A 25,422-nucleotide genomic window follows, 5' to 3' on the forward strand; every position below is an offset into this window, starting at 1 on the left:
GAATAGATAGATGATGATAGATAGGGGCAAACACAACTTCAACTGTTAACAGTTGGAAGGATTCTAAAAACACCATTGATTTTTCTCTCTGCCTTCAGGACTCCCAAGAGAGCTAAGAACCTATTCTATTTTTTAAAAATTAAAAAAAAATTTTTATAAACATATAGTATATTATTAACCTCATGGGTACAGGTCTGTGAATCACCAGGTTTACACACTCCACAGCACTCACCATAGCACACACCCTCCCCAATGTTCATAACCCCACCATCCTCTCCTTACACCCCTCCCCCTGTCCCCCCAAATCTATTCTATTTTTAAAGATCCTTGGAGGAGATAGCACAACTGTTTTCTGTTACCTAAAGAAGTCACAGTGTGACTACCTTTTACAAAGAAACCTTAGGTGCTCATCTAGGGCTGCCTTCTGCCCTTGCCTTGGCCCAGGGTACTGCCCTACCGAACGCTGGAACATTGCTTGTAGGAAATTCTAGGCAAATTGTGGCAGCCCTTTTTGACTGGTGTCATGCAATGGCCCTTTCCAGGCCTTATTCTTCCCTCTCCATCCAAGATTTATTTTTCTCCGTAGCTGATCTCCAATCTCCCAACTCTCTTCTCGTGACTTCTAGATTCCCAGTGGTACTCTGATTTCTGGAAATTTCCTGGTTTAGTCTCCCCTGTATTTATAACAGAGATTGGTAGATGCACAGTGTGTATTTATACATTGTGTGTATCCTTACATATTTGTATATACAGTATATCTTTATATACGTGTATATCTTTACAGCTTTATATAAGTGTATGTATGTACATGTACAATGTATCTTTATTCATTATATATACATTTATAATAGAGATACAAATTGTATATATATTTATACATTTACAGAATGTCTTTTTTTAAAAGATTTTATTTATTTATTCGACAGAGAGAGACACAGTGAGAGAGGGAACAGAAGCAGGGGGAGTGGAAGAGGGAAAGGCAGGTTCCCCCATAGAGCAGGGAGCCCCATGCAGGGCTTGATCCCAGAACCCTGGGATCATAACCTGAGCCAAAGGCAGACGCTTAACTACTGAGCCACCCAGGTGCACCTACAATATAATGTCTTTATACATACTGACTCTCTTATATATACAATGTTTCTTTACCTGATTATTATCTTTTAAAATATTGAAATAGGATCCTTGATGACAGATTAATTCAGGAATATAAAGCTGCCCTTCATTTTTCCCTCTAGGCCTGATTTGTCTCATCAAAGGGGAGAGGGAGGAGGGGGGGAAGAAGCAAAGCTAAGTATGGTTTATGTCTCCAAATGTCTGCTTTGTGCTTTTCTATGGAGAAAAACACACCTTTTATTGAGAAACACAATGGGAAAGCTTATGTGCCAGCTCAGGAGTCCTCAGATTCGCATGCATCACAGTCTACCAGAGGGCAGGTTGAAACCGAGTTGCTAACTCAGTAGGTCTTGGGTAGGGCCTGAGATTCTGCATTTCTAGCAGGTGAGCTAGTGCTGGTGGCTTAGGTCCTCAATATGAGAACTGCAAAGCCTCTGACATCCCAGAAGATTTCAGAGATAGGCCAGTCTGGCTCTGTGTGAAGGCTGAGACCCAGGCAAAAGCAGCAGCTGATTAAAGTCACTGACTAAATAAAACGGGCAGGGAAAGTTTGTTCTTTCCCAGCTGATAAAAATCTTCCCCTGCCCACTTAAGGAGTGGCTCCGAGGTCAGAACTGTCACAGAAACTTTTCATTACAAGAAAATTCAATAACCAGGACCATTCAGAAGTACTTTCAATGACTGCTAAGAAAGAAAACAAAACAAACAAAACACAACACAACAAAAAACCCAACTACCAAAAACAAAACAAAACAAACAAACAAAAGAAACCCTAATGTGTCCTGATCAGGACAAATTAGAACTCTAGCTAGAGACCCCATCATGTAATGCTGCTTTTGTGTTATACCCATTCTTAGGTACCCCAAAGTTGCAATCCCTCTCAAACCCTATAGAGAAGTTTCCTTGTGCAAAGGCAGTACATGGTATGTCTACAACCTGAGGCTACCAAAAATTGTACTCTTATTATCTGTTCCTGTATCCCTACCTCACTCCCAATTTTTTGAACTCAAAATGATATGCATAGATGTCAACCATAAACAGAACATTTTTCTAGGACTACATCTTGGGCGCCCAGGCCCCAACTCCACTTAGTCCAAAAGTGACTTGGTTTTTTTTTTTTTTTAAGGAATCTCTCCAGGTGGTTCTAATATAGGGCCGGCATTGACAAACATTATTACTAATTGAGTTCTCTCATAAATGGCTGTTTGGTGATGTCTGTATTTGGCCATAGATTTATTATATTCTCCCAACTTATATATATATTCCACATATTCATGCTGAAAATTAAATAATCCCTTACATGCAGAGCTAACAGAGTATTTTCCCTTATATTAGCATATTTGATTCTTATTAGAATCAGAGGCTGGGTAATTATCACTATGCTGATTTTTCAGACTGGGAAATAGAGGCTCAGAGAATAAGGGCTCTCCCCATAAAGCTGGGACTTCAACCTCTGCCCCTGACTCCTCTTTCAGAGCTGTACATCCCTGTCCCTTTACAAATGTCACCAAGCACATGCCTGAAAGCTGACAGAAAAGTTTCAATGGTCCATCATGGGGCTCAGAACGTGCTACCCCAAAATATAAGGTCTTAGCCTATTGAATACTTAAAGCTGAAGGAATTTGAGGAATGGCAGGTGCAGGAAGGACCCTCTGACTCATCTTTCTCCTCTGAAGCAGGTCATAAGACCCTCACACGAGAGGCGCTCTTCTCCTAACTAGCGGAAATGAGTGTCCTTAGCTCCAAGATGGAAGGACACTAAGAAGAACTGGGAGAAAAAGGCCTTGTTAAGATTTCCCCAGTTTATAACCATAGCTCAGACTCTTCTGTCGTGTCACATTTTTCCCTGCACCTCTCCACTGTCCATCAAACCTAGTATAAAAACCAGTCAGGCTAACCATTTCCTCAGGTCTTCGTTTCTTTGGGAAACATACATTCAATACATGCATATGCTTTTCTTTCTTTTTTTTTTTTAAGATTTTATTTATGTATTTGACATAGAGATAGAGATTACAAGTAAGTAGATGGAGGGAGAGGGAGAAGCAGGCTCCCTGCTGAGCAAGGAGCCCAATGCGGGTTTGATCCCAGGACCCTGAGACCGAAGGCAGAGGCTTAACCCACTGAGCCACACAGGTGTCCCTATGCTTTTCTTTTATTCATCTCTCTCTTATCAGTCTAATTTATAAAGCTCCAACTGGAGAACCTAAGTGGGGAAAGGGGAAAAGATCTTTTTCCCCCTGGATGGCACCTGGATGGTTTAGTAGGTTAAGCGTCTGCCTTTGGCTCAGGTCATGATCCCAGGGTTCTGGGATCAAGTTCCGCACTGAGCACCCTGCTCAGGGTAAGAGTCTGCTTCTCCCTCTATCTCGCACCCCTGGTTGTGATCTCTCTCATACTCTTTCTCTCTCTCTCTCTCAAAAAAGTTATAAATAAAATCTTAAAAAAAAAAAAAAGATCTTTTTTTTTCTTCCCCTATGCCTGCCAAGAAATCCTTAGGGGGTTTTTTTCCTCCCTGAAATAAAAAGTCTGAAAGGAGGCTTATCTTCACTGGAGATCTGACTGCCAAGTCCCTGCAGGTTGTCTGGAAAATCTGACAAAAAAGAGCCTTGACATCAGGAAATATGGTCTCAGAATTTCCAGGGTCTTCAGAAAACAGGATCAGAGCCCATGTTCAGGGCTTGGCTGCTGAAGTGCCCAAACCAGGGGCCTGCAGACCCCATGACGGGTGTCGATCTCCAACTGTGACTCTGCTGAGTCCACACCACAAGGCAGGAGCTACTCTGGTTTGTCATTTTCCTCAAAGAACAGATACTTGGCTATGTATATGCCAAGCATGGATCTTTCTTGAATGCCCCCCTAATATTTTTAATTTTCAAAATTATAGGAATACCCTTCTAAAGGAGAATTGCAACTTCACCCCAATTGACAGTCCCATTTATTTTCTAAGCAGCACATTTGCATTTATTTTCATCCACTCTAGTCCTCCACTTCTGTCACACTAATTAGAGTGTCTTAAAATGTACGGTTCTTTATTCCCAGATCTTATCATTCAGACATTGCTTCTGGTTTCTTTGAATTCAAAAAGTTCTGATCATCTAATCTGCGGAAAACACTACAAAGAATGTCCCAACTTCTCTCCTCTGAATGAATTATTCAGATGAAAGAGATCTTTTTTTAGAATATTATGTGTGTTTATCTTATTTTAAATCCTGTTGTAAGTTAAAAAAAAGTTCATCTTGTGCATATGTGGTCTACATGATCATAAGGAAGAACAGGTAGCTTTGCACACCTCCCAGCAAACAGCCTTTAGCAGGAGCCAGAAACAGTTTCCAAGGTGAAAAGCTGGGGAGAGTCCTCCTTGCAATTCTCTCAAAGGTCTTTGCTAAGAGCCACAAAAGAGAACCCGATAGTTGCTCCTCAGGAAGACCAGCGATCTGCCTTCTCAGAATACAGCATGCTTAGCAACTGTTACATGCAGGGGACAAAAAGAATTGCCACCCCCCCCACCCCCCGGTTTCTACAACCTACCCCTGACAACTAGGATCATTACCTAGAAGTTACTAAGAAAACTCACATGAATGAATGAATTCATTTTATGGTCACACTGTAACAAGTAGTCTTCTCATCAAAATTGTGCATTTTCAGCAAAATTAAGCATAATTTGGACCTCAATTATGATGGCTTCATTTAACCCTTCAAAACAAAAAGGAAAAGCTAACTACTGGTAGGCAGCCAAAGAAAATGCGGTCAATAAAATGGAAAAAGAAACCCTCTGACATACTGCCACCTAGTGGACACCGTCCAGCATTGACTAGCCTGGGATACCAAAGCCCTCCTTTGCAGATTGGAAATTGCGATAGCCCCCACTCCAAAGTCTAAAAACAATAGAGCTGAGGAAATTTCACAACATTTAAAAGATCTTCTTATTGTGGTATTTTCCTATTTAAACTGCACTAACTTTTCATCTTTGCTGTCAGAGTACATCTGAATAGACAAGAAAACAACCGATATAATTTTGTTTTTTATTTCGACTTTTATTTCACCCATAGAAAAATGTTGCGATTTCACAATTTCTCCGCCAAGAAAGAAAGCACACAAAAGATCGATGTGATTGTGTAACTGTGGTCTCTAGGATTGCTTCTTTTCAACTTCTCCTGAACTCAACATCCAAGAAGCCCAATGCCCAGAGTGTGGTTGGGTGAATTTGAAGAGTGCAGACCAGGTCTTCAGGCTATCCGCACAGGCTCTTTCGAACATCTTCTACAATGTTTTAGGGTCTTTCACCAAACATAGGGGGGTGGGAGACATCTCAGAACTGGCTCAATCTTGATAAATCAAAGGCACTTAGGAGAGATTGTACTCTATAAGAATAAATACAAACACCTATGAGTATTTTCAGCTCCTCTGGGGAGTTACGAAAATTTTGCTCTGGTAACTTCAACATTGACAGCAAATGTTAAGCCTGCTTTTGCAAATTCAGTTGGACCACTGCCCCAAAACCAGACTTCACTAGCATCCCGATTCAAGAGCAAATGTTATTAAAATGGCCTTATTTGCTTGATTGCTATGTTTTATAATCTTACGAAATGACAGGAGTGGATTGAAGCTCCCACTGAGGACACTCCTGGCTGTAAAAATTCCCCAAAAAGGTCAAGTTGCTGGAGGTTGAGCTTCTGAGACTGAAAATCCCACCTGGGTGTGGTGACATGAATTGTGCGATCCAGGAGGTGCCTGTCAGTCGGAGCCTGTCAGTCGGAGCCTGTCAGTCAGAGCCTGGAAGAAGCAATTTGTACAGCCAGATGCTTCGGAAACCACTGGCACCCGCTCATGGCTGAGGTCTCAGGTGGCTGCCTCCCTCTGTGGATAGGCAGCTGCAGGGACATCTGGCTGGTTGAACAAGGATTTAACACCCCTTTTGCCGCATATAATACAGGGTTCATACACTTGTTAACATATGTAATGCATTCGTTTTAACATCTTAATGATACCCTTCATGTAATTCTTCTCCAACCAAGTTACAAGAATAGTGTATTCATCAGCCGAGTTAGCACATGAATGCCTCACATGGGTTGATGCTGAAAATGAATAGCCAGTTTCGCATTCTTGCAGAGAAGTCCTGCGGACTTGCAGCACGTAAACAGTAGTGCAGAGAGCCTCCCCCGACCCTCCACCAAGTGCAACTGCCTTCCTTCAAGCTATCAGCGTTTCTCATTAGTATCATGATAATAGCCTCCTCCCTCCTCTCCCAGTCTCTTGCTGGCCTCAAACGGACCCATTACTACTGGGGCACACGGAGGACATGGTCCTTCTCTGAAAATTCTGCAGGAGCTGCCCACAGGCCTCAGGAGCAAGTCCACATTTCTCCCTTGGGCTTCGAAGGCTCTGCAAGGTGTCTTGCTTTCTGCTTCAGGATCCCTTGCTATCCCTCCCCGAGCCCCCAAGCCCGACTCCTGAGGCCACTGTGGGGCACCCCATGTGCCGGCCACCCAGAGCTACTTATAGTCAGCCCCCATTGCAAGTATCCTGCCCTCCTCTTCATACCGACACGGTCTCCAAGTGCTCTCTCGGAGACACGTCTTACTGTCTTCTCGGTTGCGCGTCTTTATTTATCAAGTTTTTTATTTGCCTGGTATTCTTGGTTTGCAAGGGACAGAAAGCCTACCTACTCACAGAAAGGATACCTAGGTGTTGTGCAGTAGTTAAAGGGACAGCATTAATATAGATGTCTCGGCCCCTTACTTTTCTCCCTCCTTGTAATCCACAGGATATGGGGGGACAGTTTATAGGCACCTGGATGAAGAGGGGACCCTGTAGTTCCTCATGAACTGTCCGTGGTAACGGTTTAAAATAACCTCAAAGTGAGGAACTTCAAGAAGGGGATCCACTGAGCATGCTGTCAGCTGAACACATGTCAGGAAGGGTAGAGCAGAGCCTGCAACACTGTCCTCCAGGGCACCAGGACAGTAGAGGAGCAGTGGTGAGGTGGGGCGGAGCCTGAACATCACCCCCCCCCAGGGGGCCAGGGAGAGGTGAAAGGCAAGGGGAGAAGGACTGGCTCCAGGGGCCCACCTAGCAGCAGGGGGAGGAGCCCACAGATAGGGCATTGGGTCCACTAATCCTGAAAGGAAGAGCCATCTTTGATTCATTTGCAACTCTACATTTTGATCCCTAAAATTCTTTATTTCTTAATATAAACTACTGATTCACAGAATTCACCCAGATCCAAAGTTTTCTCAACACAGATTCTATCCACAGCCCATACCCCCAGCACCTCACCTCTTAACCTCTTAATTTGTTTTCCTTCTTAACTAAATCAGCCACCACCAACCCATGACCACTTCTGGAAATTTCTCAGTGAAGAACTTTACCGAGACGTGCATTGGTCTCCTTCCACCCAAGCACAGTCAGCATGGGCTCGTTTCTCCCAGAAGAAGTCCACTGATTGGAAAAGACACACTTTTGCAAACAGAGAATGTACTCTTCCCTCCAAAGGGCTGAAGAAGAGCATGCCCTTGTTTTCCTAGAACCGAGTGATGCTTTCCTGGCAGTGTGCTGGCTATGCTGGGAAGAGAAAATTAGTTTTTATTGTTTAACCTTCATGGTTTAAAAGAGAAACCTTCTGCCACAGTTAAGAGTCTCCTAGAGTTTTCGTAAAGTAGCCTTATGACAGCAGTATTAGTCTTCATAAAGAGCCCAATCTTAGAATGTCTTGCACTACAGTACTCGGTTACAAAGTTTAATCTAAGGGCCCGGTGGAGTGACTGCGGCGTGCGTCCTGCGTGAGGTGTGCTATTTACCCTGTCTCTGATTTCTTCTGCCACTTGAAACAGTAATGCCCCCTTACACTGGCAGAGCTCTGACATTCACAGAGCCTTGTAGGCTCTGAAAAATGCTCACAAACCCTCACAAACCCTCCCCAAAGTATTGAATTGCTGGGAATATGATGCTAAGGGGAACAGAGGTACCAGGCCAGCCTCTATGGACAAATGAGGCCAGGGAGGAAGGGACAGGGTGGCCAGTTAGGGTCCTCTAACCTTAAGATCCTTTAATGTGTTCATGCCCCAAAGGCAGAAACTCTCCCCTCCAAGAAGCAGGATAAGCATCACACTTGGGAGTGACCTCCAGCCCTCTGGGAATCTTTCTGGCAGTAGCAAACAGATAGCCATCGGAGGGCACCAAGAGCAGGCATGAGCAGAGCTCACTACTCATTAAACCGGTTCTTCAAAGTTGCACTGAGCACCTACTGCATGCTTGTCACAGGAGAGAAAAACTAAACATCACCCAGTCCTGGAAGGCTCACATTTGAGTGCATCAGCCCCACACCAGGCTCCTGCCATGGATGCCCTGCATGATAAAACTGAATAAAGAAGCTCTGAGCACACACAGGAGAAGCTTTTAACCCAAAGGTAGACAGGCAGGCAGGTATGGGGGGGGGGCACTCCTTTAAGAAGTAATGCCTGAGCTGAATTTTGAAAGACAGAGAATCAATGACACGGGAAAGGCCTGGAATAACATATAAAGGACCGCACGCAAATGCCCATCTTTCATTCACTCATCCATCCATTCCACAAAGTTTACTGATGGCTGTTGGGCGGGGGAGGGCAGGCATCCTACGGGGGTGCTAAAGATGCTGTGTTTCCAGGAGAGATACCATCTTTGCCTTCACTGTGCTTTGGGTCCCAGCAGGGAAGCAGAGTGGGGAAGGGCGTTAGACCGGTTAGAGAACTTCTAGCATTTTACCATGGTAGGGCCACTGGGCACAAGCTTGTTGTGTGATGGAATGGCACACAAGGAAATGAGCCTGGAGAGGCAGAGAGGCTGGAATGAGGGCTTCCAGAGCACCAAAGACTCTGCATTATATGTTCAGCAGCTCAGACTTTATCCTGTTGGTTACAGGATTATTTTTAAGTAGGAAAGTAAGGGACATGTTCAGATTTGCATTTTAGAAGTCACTCAGCTGTGCAGAGAATGGACTAGAGGCAGTGAGACCATAAATGGGGTGGCCATCTGTAGTGACCCAGGCAACAAATGGTGCTAGCGACTCCTGCATTAAGATGACAACAGTAGGGACTAGGTAGCAAGAGCTGGAGGTTCTGTAAGGAGGCAGAGTTCACAGGATGGGAGCCAAGTCAAGAGTTAGTGATGGAGAGTGTGAGATGATCTTCTGGCTTCTGGTTGGGGTGATGGAGATGATGGTATGGTCCTTCACCATGAAAGGGTTCAAGCAGGTAAGAAGCAGGCATAGGCACCAGGAGAAAGAGGTTCCAACCCCACCAAAACTTTGGATGAATATGAGTCCCCTGATTTATAGTCATCATTATCATATTTACCACCACCACCACCTAGTGTCCTCGAAGGGCAAAGACTGGGGACTAGGGCAGCAGCCTTATGATGAGAGATTGCGGACTAGGGCAGCAGCCTTATGATGAGGAAGTGACATGAGATCAGAACTCTCTCAGACCCTGAATCTCAAAAGGTTCAAACAAACATCTGTCTCATCATCTGAGCTGTAGACAGCTCTCTGCAACTTTCAAAACCCACTTTTCTATACCACAGCCTTGTTCCTACTCTTCCCATCCACCATGAAATTCACCAAAGTCTTCCCTGTACCCTGCTGGCTCTCACATCTTCTTAGGATGCTTCGTACACCTCCTTGGTCCCAGGGGCTCTCTCCTTCGCACCCTGAAGCATTCCTTTAAAGACAGACTAGTCCTTCTCAGAGAGGGTTTCTGAAATCACAAAGTCTACTCCTGAATTACCAAAATTTTTGTGACCAATCTGGTTTATTTGCTTATTTTTTTAAGCAAGGTCCCCAAGGGATTCTTAAGATCAAGCAGGTTTGGGAAACACCATTCTAGGGAATATCACTCTCCAGTTCCACACATTCTAACTCCCCTAAGATGAGCCACTCTGTGGGGAGCAATCCAATCTCACCTTTGCTACCTTCCCTTCTAGCCAAGGACCCGGAGTTTTATCCACTCCTAAAACTGTAGGTCAAGATTCCCAACCACACAATTAGATGCTCTCTTCCAGGTATGTCTTTACTTATCTCTGTCTCTTTAAGAATGTTGATCCAAAATATCTTTTCTTCCATCCTGGGATACTTCTTACAGATAAGCCCACCTCTGATGATGCCAGTCACTGTTACTTCCCTCTTGCCAACCCTTCTGCCTTTTGCCCTCGGTCTTCCTAAGATTGAGCATATCACAGCCAACAGCCTATTATTGGGCCAAAGGCAGTAGTAGATGGCCTTGGTTTTGTAGGAAAATTCTGTGGGTCTTACTTCAGCTTTCCCATAAAGACAGTTTTCATAAATGCTAAATATGATTGGGGTTGATTGAATTGCAGTTTCCAAAACTGTTACGGCGCAGAAGAAATCCCATTGGAAAACCACTACATGACTAACATCTTGATTTGGGAACACCAGTGTCCCCAAACCCCAAGTTTCCTTGTGGGTTTACAAGAAACTTGCTTGGGCTACATATGCATATACAAAGGAAAAGTGATAATGAATGGGGTTTAATTTTTCCCCTTGTGTTTGTTATGTGTATATATAACTAAATAGCAAGTGAGAGATAATGGTATATAACAACTCTAGAGAAATGACGCTAATGATTACAATTCCATAAGCAGTTAAGATCTACTCAAATTTTAATTGATTTCTTATGTACTTCAGTTTTTAAAATGGGAATAGTGTCCTTGTAATAACTGACATGAGAATTCTAAAGGATCAGCTCTCTGTATGGAGAACACAAGCACTTCATCGGATAAACATTTTGGCTTTAAATTAATGTTCTTGAATCCATAAAACCTACTAAAAACTGGGTAGGTTACAATCAAGTTTCATTCAGAGGTCCCATATGTGGATCTAAACAAACCCTTGAAAGCTCCTTCATAAAATGCATGCCGTTAAATCCACTTTTAAACTTCCCTCTCTCTCTCCTGGAATCCAAATAATCCTGAAGCACTTTAACCCTTAGAAAACAAAATCTTAGCCGGCCCAATTATTCATAGACTTATGTATTCATGGAGTTAACTCTGCTCGTATAGTGAGCCTGCTTTCCTGCCTAAACAGGGTTTAGTGAGTATTGGAGACTGGCCACTGTCCTCCAGAATGCAGCCTCTCCTCTTCCAGTGAGTGATGGGCAAGCCCCTTCCTCAAGCCTTGGTGCAAATGGCTCCTCAGCCCAGAGATAACATTTTGTTGCCTCCCTTACAGCCAGAAGTGGTCTTATGAGTTACTTCCAGCCAAGAGGATGCTACTAGTGGTATCTCAGCACCCAGGTACCCCTCTTGGCCTTTTCTATCCCTTGTCTCTGTCTGGAAACGGCAACAAATGGAAAAGCCAACTTGGGCCAAGAGATGGAAGGTAGGAAGGTACCAGCTGATAATGGAGGAGCCTCCCTGTTAGCCCTGGCCAGTTCACCCCGGATTCTTGCACAGGAGAGGAAAAAACTCTGCCTAACTTAATTCATGAATCAGGGTTCTCTTGTTACAGCAGGTAGACTGTGACTAATTCCTAAGGGATCAAAGCATTGACTATCTTTGGGCACACCATTCTTCATAGAAGGAGAGAGTTCTAATTTACACTGTCAATCCTGTAGGAGATGGGATCAAATATTTACTGGTCCCCAGGGATTAAAACGAGAATTCCAGGTAAGAATTAATTGTTCAATAATGATGGCTTTGGTTTTACTCCCTATTTTCCAGTAAGCCTTTGGAGGCTCGGAGGCTTCCTGAGTCCAGAAAATGATGAGTCAAGAATATGCCAACAAAAGATAGCTATTTGTAGTCATTATCATCTTTGGCTTTTCATATTCTGTAGTGAAACTGCAGAGACCAGAGGAAAACATGCCTAAAGGGAGAAGTCTGGATGGAGAAAACTTTCAACAAAAATCATCTGTACTTTTGTATCTATACTGAGACCTAAGTGCCTCATGTTATAATATTAATTATTATCAATATAACATTGGTGAAGGCATCGATGAATGAGAACCAGGCTACTGGTTGATTGACCCAGTCTTCTTTAAAACTAGTAGTTCACAGAGCTCCATAAGCCATCAATCATTTATTTGTTCTTTTCCTTCATTCTTGAGACTATGTTACATGTGACATATTCAAGTGTGAACACAATAGCTGTAGTTCTTGTCCTGATGGGAGTTTGCAGATTCATTCTGTGACCTCTGTGATTGTATGGTTCTTTCAGGAAAAAGTTGTAATGCTCCCAAGCATTTGTTACCACTAGATGGGTTTTGATCCTTCAATAATGATTGCGACCTCACATGTAATTTTGTTTTACGGGTTCACTCGATATCTATATTAACTGAAGTATTAAATAAGATATTCCTGTATATTAAGTACGTTATAGAAGAGTCACAAAAATATTTTAAAAGCTAATATTAAAAAATCCACACATATGTAAATCTTTATGCTGCCTTCCCACATCCTGGGGGGCGATCTTGGGTATCCCCCACTAATCTCTCTCCTCCACATCATTCTTCGAAATACTTTTTTTTTTTTTTTTAAGATTTTATTTATTTATTTGAGAGAGAGACAGTGAGAGAGAGCATGAGCAAGGAGGTCAGAGGGAGAAACAGACTCCCCATGGAGCTGGGAGCCCGATGCGGGACTCGATCCCAGGACTCTGGGATCATGACCTGAGTTGAAGGCAGTCGTCCAACCAACTGAGCCACCCAGGTGTCCCCGAAATACTTTTCATAGTAAGTTTCAGGAAGTTTTTCACCGACAGGTACTCCATGTGAAATCAACAAAAGGGCATCATAAAATCACGCCGAGTCACAGCAAGGAGTGCTCAGAATGTATATTTAGTGCCTAAACACATGGTTTTTCACCGAGACTGGCCGAGAGATCTAAGGGTCAAGTGCCCCTAGCTTGGGCCTGAGCTCACCACTCCACTCCTCAGGCTAGCAGAGGCCAGAGAGGCTGCCAAAGCTGGAAACAAGAATCGCTTTATAAATTGGACACCATATTTGTGCTAGTGTTTTCTTTATTGTCATAGACTGTTATGATAGACTTTGTAAATTGTGGTTGGTAGGGCTGGATCACTAAGAGGCTTTCAGAGTTCTGTGCTAAAGGGGAAAAAAAAACCAAGAAAGCCTAGCCACAAACAAAAAAAAGGGGGAAACACAGCATTACTTGTCTGACCAAAGACAGGCTGGGTAAACAGCACTTTTGCACACATATAATGTAGTATTGTGCTTATGTCTAGCATTTGTTACCACTAGATGGGTTTGATCCTTCAATAATGATTGCGAACTCACATGTAATTTTGTTTTACGGGTTCACTCAATATCTATATTAGAACTAAAACTAAGATACAGATCTACTTATGAATGCCGGATACATCCATTCTATTTTCAGCATTGGCAAGAGAAATGTGAAATCTGATTATTTTGGCAAGATGTAGAGAATGTCATATTAACCGATAATTCTCATCAAAGGACAACACAGCTGGCAAATCACTATTTGGCGAGAGTAAGAGAAGAATAAGTCCTTGGATATAGGAGAAGTTATGGCAACAGGCCTAGCACAGTAAGTGTGCTTAATAAACACGGCTTGATTCTAATGATAAGGTATGGGTAATGTTCGTCTCCTTCCTAAAGATCCTCTTGTCTGGGGGAAGAAGTGACATCTTCTACCTCCAAAGACACATGGGTATATCATGACAACTCCTTACTCCTGGAAAAGGATTGCCTGTATGTAATGTTATTACCAATGAATAATGGGTAAAATCTTACAGCTCAACAACAAAACAATGTGCTATTAGCAAAATAAAGTTCTCCTCATCCTATGAGTCATACTAATCTGTAAATAAATAATACGAATTATTATTAATAAACAATGCTAATCTGTAATTATACTGTAATAATACTAATCTGTAATTAAAACTGTGTGTCTTTGGGGCACCTCAGTGGGTTAAAGCCTCTGCCTTCGGCTCAGGTCATGATCCCAGGTTCCTGGGATCAAGCCCCACATCAGGCTCTCTGCTCAGCAGGGAGTCTGTTTCCCTCTCTGCCTGTCTCTCTGCCTACTTGTGATTTCTGCCTATCAAATAAATAAATAAAAATTTAAAACAAAAACAAAAACTGTATGCCTTTAATGAGAAGAGTTGATTATTCTTGTCTGCCCACAGATCTTTCTCCTTAGTCTGGCCAGGTACTGAATCTCTTATAACGGTGTTGCTTATTTGGAACGAGGCACCAAATCTGCAACATGCTCCTAAAATAGTGAAAATTCTGCCGTTATTGCTCATTTTAAAGGCAAACTGGTCTGTCATCCTATCTAGACAGTCACTTAGAAAGTGCATAGGAAATGGGACAAAGACCAGGTGTTAAGTTCTGATCAGGCAGGGAGGGGCAGAAACTGAGGCAAGAGAAGTGGCCCCAAATACTCTCTCTAGCTGGGCTTTGTCTTCACTTAGGACATGAGATATGTCTGTTACTTCTTAAAAATGGTAAACAAATCCTTCCAGTGCCATATTTGAATCATTCAGACTATGCCCACTGATTTAACATAAGGTTATACACTGTACTAAATTACATGCACACACACATTCACACCCATCCCATAATATCTACTCTATGGGGTTTGGTCTCCCACAGATCAGGGCTTTGCATAGGTACATCTTTACTTTGTAAATGTCTCTGTAGAGTTTTTTAGTATTATCTCCATAAGCTTTTGCCTGTGCCTTGTTCAGTTTATTTTTAGGGCTGTTTAAAAAATATGAATGGAATTTTTCATTTGTTTTCTGCTTGTTTGGAATGGGGACAGCTAGTGATTATTACTTACTAATTTTTACAAATGGATTGATGTTGCTTCCAGTCTTTTAGTTCTTTCGAGTTTACCCCAGTGTACAACGCAATCTTTGTATGCAAATCTTGTCTTCTCCACATATGTGTATGTATATATATACACATATTTTCTTATTTTATTTCCTTGTGTGATTACATTAGCTAGTATATTCTGAACAATGTTAATGTGGGGGAACTAGGCATCTTTGTTGTGTCCCGGCTTTAAGAAAATGTTTCTGTTTTTCATCATTAGCTAACTTTTTGTTTGGGATGTTTAGAAAAACATCAAGAATACATCCGGTTCTGTTTTCTAATGGATTTTAAACATCAGAAATAAATATGAAATCTTGTCATTCTCTTCTTTGGTATCTACGAGATGCTAATGTTTTTCTCTCTTGACCTGTTCAGATGAATTACTTTTGCATCCCCCTAAATAAAAGTTAATGATATCTGTTTTTCTTAATATTTTTTTTATTTTCAAATTATTTTGGCTGATTCTGCTTATACAGAAGAAAACCCGAAGGATAATTTTTAAGAATGTGGACACCGGTGAAATTAACAACTTATCTCTTTATTGTAAGGAGGTACAATGTGAGACACAGAAAATTAGGGGACGGTCATTTACTTAACCAGAATTACCGGAGTTAGGGGTTCAGTTTTTAACTAATAGATTATCTCTAGTATATCTGAATCATTGTTTATAGATAGATTACCCAGTATTTGGGAGATAGGATAAGAAAGTAGACCAATGAAAATGAAACATAAAAGAGTAAAAATGAATAGATTAGCAGAGTTGCTGTTTATATAGCTCAAAAATTAAATAAATATATTAAATAAATAAAAATATCAAATTAAGCCCACACCTTAAAATATGTATTTCCTGCATAAAGCTAAGCACCTATATACTAAATTATAACAAAAATGTAATATTTATAACCAGTATGCTCTTATAGATATTAGAGCAATATATATTTCATTGATTCTCTGATGCATTTTTTTATATTTTAGTAACTCTGAAATTAAGATGCAAACAGAATCTATGATGATCATGTTTAATATATTTTTTAAGATTTTATTTACTTATTCATTAGAGACAGAGAGACAGGGAGAGGGCGAGGGAGAAACAGACTCCCCGCTAAGCAGGGAGCTTGATGAGGGACTAGATTCCAGAACCCCAGGATCATGACCTGAGGCAAAGGCAGTTGCTTAACCCACTAAGTCACCCAGGCACTGCTGTGTTTAATATTTTTGTTAACATTTCTTTCTTTTTTGTGATGCATGAAATACTAATGTAAGTTGAAAATTGGTGGTATCTTAGATTTGACAAAATACAGCAAATATCAACTTCATATACAAAACAGCTTCATCTCCCAACCTCTACCTCTGGCACATACCCTTTAAAAAAAAAAAAATGCTATTATTATCTGCAGATTTAAAAAAAATAAACTGAATTAACATGTAATTTAGATTTAACGAGTTTGACAACTTTAGGATTTACCCTAAGATGATCAGAGATAGCCCAGAGAGTTGCAAACTAGAGGCTGGGATAAAGGAATCGATACAAGAATTCACACACAATGTGTGTGAGCAGACATGCACTGGAGTCACTGGGTTCTACCCAGCTTTTGGTGGAGTCAGTAAGGAAAATAATTCCACAGCTGCCAAATTCTCAAGTGATGTTATTCAGAAAAGCAGAACACATAGTTATTAATTGCAGTGTTTCTCACTTGGAGCTGTTGGTGTAAGAGAAGTCACAAGTGTCCCTCATCCCCACCTCCTCCTTTCTCACTCAGCTCCCATGGAAAATGAGAAGACGGACACAGAATCTCCACCTTGCCCACCACATCACTTCCTGCTCTGCTTGCTTACATCCTCACCACGGGCGATAACAACGGACCAGTTACAATTACTCTGAACAGGGTCCTGGACCAACACATGTGGAATAGGAGATCCCACCTTTACAAAACCAAATGTCAAGGAAATAGCTATGAGTCCTATAAAACTCATAGGGAATGGTTTCTAGGGCAGGCAATTCACACCAGCAAACTGACCCAGTGAATACCACAAACTATCTTTGTCCTCCTTCACTGTATGAATTTAAATGTCTCCTCTTAACAAAAAAGAAAAAGAAAAAAAATCTTCTGCCAAGAATATGTGCATGAAAGTCCCCGGTCCCCATAATAAGCCATTACCAACTTCAAAAGAATTCTACTAATCTCTTACAAAAATTCTCTGTAGCTCTCTTACAAATTATTGAAATGAAAAAGAACAGAGTCAACAACACTCAGCCAGTATTAATTTTCGTTATTAGCAGGGTCACTGCGGCCCTTGACTTATATTCCCATGTGGACTCACCTTTTGTACAGCTGCTCGGAAGGCCTGTTTAATGCTCTTACACGAATCAGGTATTAATTTTGTGTCTTGACTCTCCAGAGTTGTGTCTTGCAAATCTGGGTTTTCGTGGAGTTTGAAAATTCTATTAATGCAGTGAGTGTCATCTTCGGATATTCTATTAGGATCCATCTGAGGGAAAAAAAAAGTCATAGCGTAGAGTAATTATCATTGATCATTCTGCTCTTTAATAAAGCGTGACTGACTTAAGGACAAAAAAATTCATTCTTGCAAGAGTCTTTATGTCCTCAACAATTAATAGTGAGTACAATTACCCTCACGTTGGTGAAATATTGACTTCTAATTCATTTTGATGAAGAGCGATGATTCACAACACAAGTGTATACGTGTGAATTGTGAGGAAATGATCAAAATTGTCTGCCAATGTGTAATTCTCATTGGGGGAGGGTTGAGGATAATCACATGGGGCCAGTGCAGGTAGAGAAAACTTTTTCTCTTTAAGTCATACCCAGCATGCTAGATAGGGTGATGAAAATCACTTGGATACTCAAAGCATGAAGCCTACAAAACCAAGTGAAATAAACATCATCGTTAGCCACCATGTTTGTCTGGCCTTTTTTTTTTTTTAAATTAAATATTTTATTTATTTATTTGACAGAGAGAGAGAGAGATCACAAGTAAGCAGAGAAGCAGGCAGAGAGAGAGGAGAAGCAGGCTCCCCACTGAGCAGAGACCCCTGATGTGGGGCTCGGTCCCAGGACCCTGAGACCATGACCTGAGCTGAAGGCAGAGGCTTAACCCTCTGAACCACCCAGGCGCCCCTCACCTTTTTTTCTTAATCAATGCATATTTTAATTAGCCAAAGAAGGGAGGGAGAAATCCATTTCCTAGGGAGCCCCAAAAACCTAAATCTAGAAGCATAACTTCCCTTTTTGTTGAAACTCTCATCTGTGTTTCTTAACCTGGTGTGGGACGTCTATCAGAGGTGATAGTTAGTGTTACACGGGGTGAAGAGGACTGTATGGGGTGAGCAGGTATGGGGTGAGCAGGCTGTATGGACAGATACTGGTGGTGGTGGGGTGAAAATTCCTCTAATGTCAGGGATTGTTCCACCCAAAATATCCCCATTGAGTTGTTAGCTAGTTGTCTGCATACACATTTTTTTTCTTTTTTTTTAAAGATTTTATTTATTTATTTGACAGAGATCACAAGTAGGCAGAGAGGCAGGCAGAGAGGGGGAAGCAGACTCCCTGCTGAGCAGAGAGCCCGATGAGGGGGCTCCATCCCAAGACCCTGGGATCATGACCTGAGCCAAAGGCAGAGGCTTATTAAACCACTAAGCCACCCAGGCGCCCATGCATACACATCTTTTTAAGTATTACTCTTGAAATTGTCTTCCCCCTCCTCCCAGGGTTCTGACAAACCCTTGTAGCAGTTTTAACTGCCAAGTAAAGGGTAGAGATAATTAACTATCAATTGTCTTAATAATAATTGTTTAACTGATTGTCATCTTCTTTCAAAAATTCAAGGTATCTCATGTGTGTTAGCTCATTATTAGGTACAAACCAGATGAAGAAAGGAACAATTGTAGAAGTTTATAAGTTCAGTGAATTAATACCAGCTCTCTCAGTGCCTGGTTTATCTTAGTGAAAGTAATCAAAAAGATGCACAGGTTTATTAACCAACCATCAGAAATAAACTTGTAAGTACTCTACCTATATCTGAGATTCTCGAAATGAATGATAACCTTTCAACATATGTGCGCCCACTAATACAGATTCTCTTATTTCAGTCTTGCATATGGGAGAGGTGTCCTTCACAAAGCAAAACTATCTGCAATCCGTATTTATTTCTCATATTTTCTTTAAAATAATCAGCATAATTCAGAACATGTGAGTTTTTATATTAGGAAAGATTTTCGATCACACTTTTTTTTTTTAAATCTCACTTAAGCCACTAACTTTCCCACAAAATCAGAGCAGCCTGGGCAGCTGATATGAAGGGTCACTGGGTTCAGACCTCAAGAAGGAAGAATCATGCCAAGGCCTCAGTTGGCTCACCACCAGAAATTTCTGAGCTACAGGAACAATGCAGAGATTGGAGGGAAATGCCTGGGGACCCTGAAATTGGTTGAACTCCAGGCCTGCTGACAGACTAAGGGCCATTAACCAGAAGCAGTGTTGTCCACCATGTTGTCGCTACTCGAAGTACAGTCTGAGTACTTGTAGCTTCACAGGCTCACCTGGAGCTCCTTGGAAATTCAGACTCTGCACCAGAGTCTTGGAAAGGCAGGTCCCTGGCATGCTGCTTGGGAATCTGCATCCTAACTACATCCCTAGTCCTCTCTATGTACATGAAAGTTTGAGAAGAAATGCTTTCAAATATCAAAGGTACAAATAGAGATTTTCTGCTCGCAAAATGTCTCGAAATTTCCTTGGAAAACAATTTTAATTTTTTTTTTTTCATAAGCAATAGCAGTTAGTACAAAAATCTTGTGACAATCATGATGACTAATGATCTGATGCAAAGAAATGTAACAAAAGATTTTGTCCCCTCTCTCTTAAAAAGTCTCCATACCCAGATGCCACCTCCGGCCAACAGAACCCACATCCCTGAGGGCAGGCGCCAACTAAATCTCTCTAGCCAAGGGCTTCAAATGTGCACTGGAGAACCATTGTTTAGGAAGGTAACATGAGAACTAAAACATATATAAAAATCATCAATTGTTTTCCCAAAAGAAATCATGAAAGCATGGCATCATTAATTTCAATAAAGTAATTTATTTTGTTTACTTAAAAGCCATTTGTTAGAAATGTCTTGTTAAGTTGCAACCAAACATCTTTCTTGCTCCAGTGTTTATAGCTCCCCCTTCCCAAAAATGGAGACCAGGAGAAAAGAGAGGAGTTGAGTGGAAACCAGCAGACCACACACAGCAGTGGGAGTGGGGTGGGGTGAGGGGACTCTGCTCTGCTCTTGTCTCCATAATGGGAAGACCTCAGGGCAAGGTGTGGGGCATTCCATAGTGCTGGTCCTGTGGCTGAACCAAGGACTCTCCTGTCCCACACCCTCTCTCCAGACACCAGAGCCCAGAAAGGGAATTTGCATGACTGAAAAATATGCTACTTTTTAGTCTAGTTTAGCTACTCATTAGATAACTTCCACATTGCAAATTTCTAGTGTTGTAAATCATTTGAAAAGTTTCTTCAGTAAATTGAACATGCCAGGCCCTGGGCTTGATGCTGCCAATGATATAGTGAGCAAAACAGGCAATTCTTCCATCCTTGAACTTACGGTACTCAACAGAGAAACGAAGAAGCTCATCAAAAAAAAAAAAAAAATTTCACTGTAAACTTAGTTACAAATGAATTCATTTTACCTAGAAATGTCTGAACATCTATAAACCTTGAATATCTGATTTTAAAGACTTTAAAAATGCATTTATCAGATGATGCAGTTCATACAAAATGAAAGTCTTTAAAACAAAAAAACTTCCTTCAAATGTAATCATGTGTAGGGTTAAATGAGGCAGGATGCTTGACATTTGTGTACTTGGTTATCTGTTTTCTCAAACAGGCAGCGTGCACATCAGAGTCGAAGTAGTGACTGCTCTCTGGTTGGGGGAACAAACAGCCAGGGAGGTTGGTGTGCATACTTGGGGTTTAGGGGAAGGAGTTCAAAGGGCAACAGAGATTGAGTTTTCTGAAAACCTTATCATGTAGCTAAACTCCAAACTTTGAATATGGTTATATGGATGTTAAAAAGAAAAGAAAGAAAGAATACTACACGCATACATTTTACAAGCAACTTTTTGGAAGGTTTTTTTCCCTCCTTCTTCTTTGCAAACCAAAGTATGAATACTATGTGGTAAATATATAGCACAAACCACATGCTATTTTTTTCTTTGGCAAGGTTGGTGGAGGAAAAGCCAATCTACTTTAGATCTAGTCCTTTTTTTTCTTTTCAGTCTGGGCATAGGCGATCTGCAAACATTCAGGAGGCTGATTCATTTTTAACTACTCAAACAGGAGTTGAGAAGGGGAAACATTTTTTAAAGTCACTGAAATTTTTACACTATCCTGGACATTCTTCTAAATGCATATAAAACTAAATAAACTGGTTTTTTTTTCCTTGAAGAATTATATAGCACCCCCCCAACAAAAACAATAAAATAGGCTCCTTTTTCTCGTTTGTTTACTATAAACTGCAAACATATTACTTGGTCTTAAATGATTTTACTCTAATCTAGATGCATTTAGAAACCCCAAGTAGTTGATACAACATTAGTGGAACTAAAAAAAAAAAATTAAAAAAAAAAATCTCTTATTTGGTACCAAGTTCTAATCTAAAGGAGTTGATATGAGTAAAAATGAAAAATGTTACATTAGTGATGGCTCAAAATGAGTTTATTCTCTTAGGTAGAAGAACTTTGAAAGGCATACATAAAACTAGAAAGAACTGTAGAATGAACTCCCACAAACCTATCACCAAGCTTCAACAACTATCAACCCATGGCCAATCCTATTTCATCTATAAGCAAGAACTTCCCTACCCTGGACCCTCCCCACCTATTATTTTGAAACAAATTCCAGACATCCTAGCATTTCACTTGTACCTACTTCGGAAGGTATCTGTAAAGGATTAGGACTCCTTTAAGTATCAAAGGTAGATACTATATACTCAGTAAAATGCAGCCTCATTATGTGTCTTCCAATGAACACACTGCTTCTGATATTACTTCTTCCCTAAAGAAGACACCCCTTTTAAAATGCAATACAAAAACGGGTTCCAGGAGTCATGGCTAATATATTTGGCACAAGCCTTAGAGAAACCCATGACTGTATCTGTAAAATCTGATGACATTAAATCTGTAAATGAGGGCGCCTGGGTGGCTCAGTGGGTTAAAGCCTCTGCCTTCGCTCAGGTCATGATCCCAGAGTCCTGGGATGGAGCCCCGCAGTGGGCTCTCTGCTCAGCAGGGAGCCTGCTTCCCTTCCTCTCTCTCTGCCTGCCTCTCTGCCTACTTGTGATCTCTGTCAAATAAATAAATAAATACATTTTTAAAAAATCTGTAAATGAGAATTTTCCAGGTAGGCTCACTAATTGGCCCGTTTAGTTTGGAAAGAAATGTTGAGCACTTCACTACTACTCATATAACGTCAAAATGGCTAAATTATGGTAAGTGATCATCAGACAGCCCCCTTGAGCCTACCAAACCATGAATAATGCCCTGGAGAAGCAGAACGTCTGTCCGAAGTGCCCAGCACACCACTCTTTTTCTACATGGCCACACCCGTTTCCATGGTTCCCACCAATCTAAGCTGTTTATCTTCCCTAGAGCTCATTCATTTCCCCACTGCTCTTTCGTGGCCGAACACTTACTTCACTATCACTGCTACGAAATGTCATATCCCTAAGGTGTTAAAACAGAAAAAAGGAGTAGAGAACACTTACATCTTCTGTCCTTTTTTTGAATGCTGCTCTCCTGTTTGACTAAGAATTTTACGTCGTTTGTTATAGGTCCCTCCATTACCTACCACTGTGCGATGCACATAGTAGGTGAACATTGTATGTTGAGTTCGTGATCCTTAACTCACATCCCATAGCACTTAATAGTCTCATCTGCAGTGTAGACCCTCAGTATATACAGACTGTACATGGGAGGAGAAAACTGGGTGTGAACATGGGTGAACCACTCATTCCTGACGGAAGCAACCTCTGATGAAAGAAAAACATTTCATCACTTTCATATAGATGTGTGTAGTCTTTGTTACAAAAGTTTTTTTTTTAAAGAAAAATATCTCAATAAATAGAGATTATTTTAAATAAGATGCAAATACAAGTGTCCTAAAGTATTGCTCATAGTATTTCTACCTTTTTAAGAAGTAGGTAATCAGACTTGCTCTATAAAACACAAAACAGTGGATAATGAATATTTAACAAAAAGCCCATGATTACAAGTAATGGAGTTCAAGACTCTGGCCCATGTCAAAAACCCATACAATCCAAGCAATGCCATGTTTTGATGCATCCAATTTGGTTTAGTAATCACCTTTGAATCTGAAAACCAATGGAGCCCAAACCCAACTCTCTTTTCCCATAAAAAAAAAAAAAAATTTTTTTTTTTGCACAGTCAGCCCTCCACTTCCTCTGAGAAAGAGTTCACAGCACCAGACAAGAACATTTGAATGAATCCAACCAACTGCACTGCAATTTCCAAGAAAACACAAGAGCATAAACCACCAGAAAGCATAATATTACAGATTTACCCCTTCCTTTCTACTATCTTTCCCTGCAGTTTCCCAGTCCTCTTTCTCATCTCTTAGCAGTTTACTTACTTGCTAGATGGCAGCGAGGCTGTGTCAAGGGTGAGAACTTCACCACCATCACACACACCTTGCTTCCTTTTTCCGCCCACCTCAGTGGGACGGCACAGGGTCCTTCCCTCTTCTTTCACCCCGAGCCACAACCAGGCTGCTCTGGCCGCGCTGTGTCACTCGGCCCATCTGGCGCCCTGGGCATCACCACCGGTTGCTTCAGGGGCTGCCTGCGCACGCGATCTTCCCTCCAGCGCCGCTGCCGGGAGCACCCCCCGCTACCGCCACCACCACCACACACACCCCTGCAAAGCAGCCAGCCCCAGGACCAAACCCTCTCCAGGTGGTGGGCGGAAAGGGAAAGGGTCGCCGCCCAAGCTCTCGATTTTTTCCCTAAGTGGATGTTCAGTTCATTCTTAGCTCCAAATTAGAAATGGAAGGGTCTGTAGGGAGACCGTGTAATCATCCATTAGAGGTGAGCGGCCAATGCTGCATCGCGGGGGAAATTCAAACGCAACAGGCCAGGCGAGCCCAGCCTCCGCCCGCTGCGGGGCAGGGGCGGGAGCGGACGGCGGAGGCGAGCGCGCCGGGCCCCGCGCCGGGCTGTCCCCGAGTCGGACGCACCCTCTTCGGAGTCACTTTCCCCTCGGGCATATGCAAGACTGGGGGAGCCGAGCCGGCGTCCAGACTCAGTTTCCCACAGGCGCGGGAGGGATGAGGTGGGCGGACCTCCGGGGAGGCCGGCACTCACCTGAGCTCTGAAGTAGAGGAACAGGGCGACGCTGCAGACCACCTGACCCAGCCCCAGTCCCAGGAAGGCCACGAACATGGAGCGGGAGGCGGCGGCGGCGGCGGGCTGGTGCGGCGCGGGCGGCGCGGGCGGCGGGGGCGCGTGCAGGGGGCCCTCGTGCGGGGCGCCCGAGCCGCCGCTGCCCATCTCCTCCGAGCCGCGCAGGTACTTGGTGTAGTCTCGGCTGGCGCGGCGCATGGCGCTCGGCCGGCTGGCTGCGGCGCTCGCCTCCCTGGCTGGCGCCCTCCCTTGCCTCTGCCCGCCACCAACTCCAAAGACGGCGCGGAGCCGGCGCGGGGCCAGACGGGCCTCGACGTGGGGCGCTCGGAGCCGGGCGCAGCTCAGGGGGCGCGCGGGCGAGCGGGCAGGGCGCCCTGCTACCCCAACTCTTATAAACCGCTGGCGAGGGCTGGCCTCGGGAGCCAATCAGCCCCGGGCGAGGCTGCCTCTTCCACTCCCACCTCTGGCTTCCCTTCCTTCCTTTCTCCTCCCTCGCGTTCTCTCACTGAATGGCCTCCTCCCCATCAGCGCTCTCAAAGGAGAGGGAGTTGGGTTGTTCTCGCGGAGCCAGACTCCACTAGCTAGCTCATCCTGAGCTGCCAAGAGATGGGCCGGGGGTGTGTGTGTGGGGGGGGAGAGATGCAGAGGGGCCTCGGAATAAGGATAAAGGTTATCCTTATCCTTATCCTTATCCTAAGGATTAGGATACAGGCATTGCGCCAGGCAGTCAGCCTCCCAAAGCTTCAGTTTCTCCTATAGAATTAAGAAAGCTGGACTTGGTGATCTCTTGGGGGATCTCTTCCTACTCTCCATCACCCCAAAAGAAATTCAGCCAGGAATATCCTTGGGGATCCTGAGAATGCAGCCTCTATCATGACTCTAAATATAGGTTCCAAATTATCTTGGCAACCTTAGAAAACCAGAACTCCTGCACCAAATCCCTTTTCTGCACCCTCGTAGTGGCTTTGAGTAGGGCAGTTTTGAATGTGGGAGCAGAGAACCTGTAGGCGCCAACTCTGAGCTAGGAAAAGGAAGCAGTACA

The 25,422-nt window shown here is 42.7% G+C and overlaps 1 protein-coding gene across 1 annotated transcript in view; it reads right to left on the bottom strand.

Annotated features, from left to right (window-relative positions):
* TNFSF11 (TNF superfamily member 11) overlaps positions 1 to 24,578 on the bottom strand; it is a 31,936-nt gene extending 7,358 nt beyond the window's left edge. Inside the window, exons 1-2 of the mRNA XM_044250680.1 lie at positions 24,342 to 24,578; positions 17,280 to 17,447 (exon numbers count right to left, since the gene is read on the bottom strand). Of these exons, the coding sequence (XP_044106615.1) occupies positions 17,280 to 17,447; positions 24,342 to 24,578 (405 nt within the window). The remainder of the gene's footprint in view (positions 1 to 17,279; positions 17,448 to 24,341) is intronic.
* Positions 24,579 to 25,422: the final 844 nt, after the last annotated feature.

This window comes from Neovison vison, chromosome 5 (genome assembly GCF_020171115.1).
Source record: "Neovison vison isolate M4711 chromosome 5, ASM_NN_V1, whole genome shotgun sequence".
NCBI lineage: Eukaryota > Metazoa > Chordata > Mammalia > Carnivora > Mustelidae > Neogale > Neogale vison.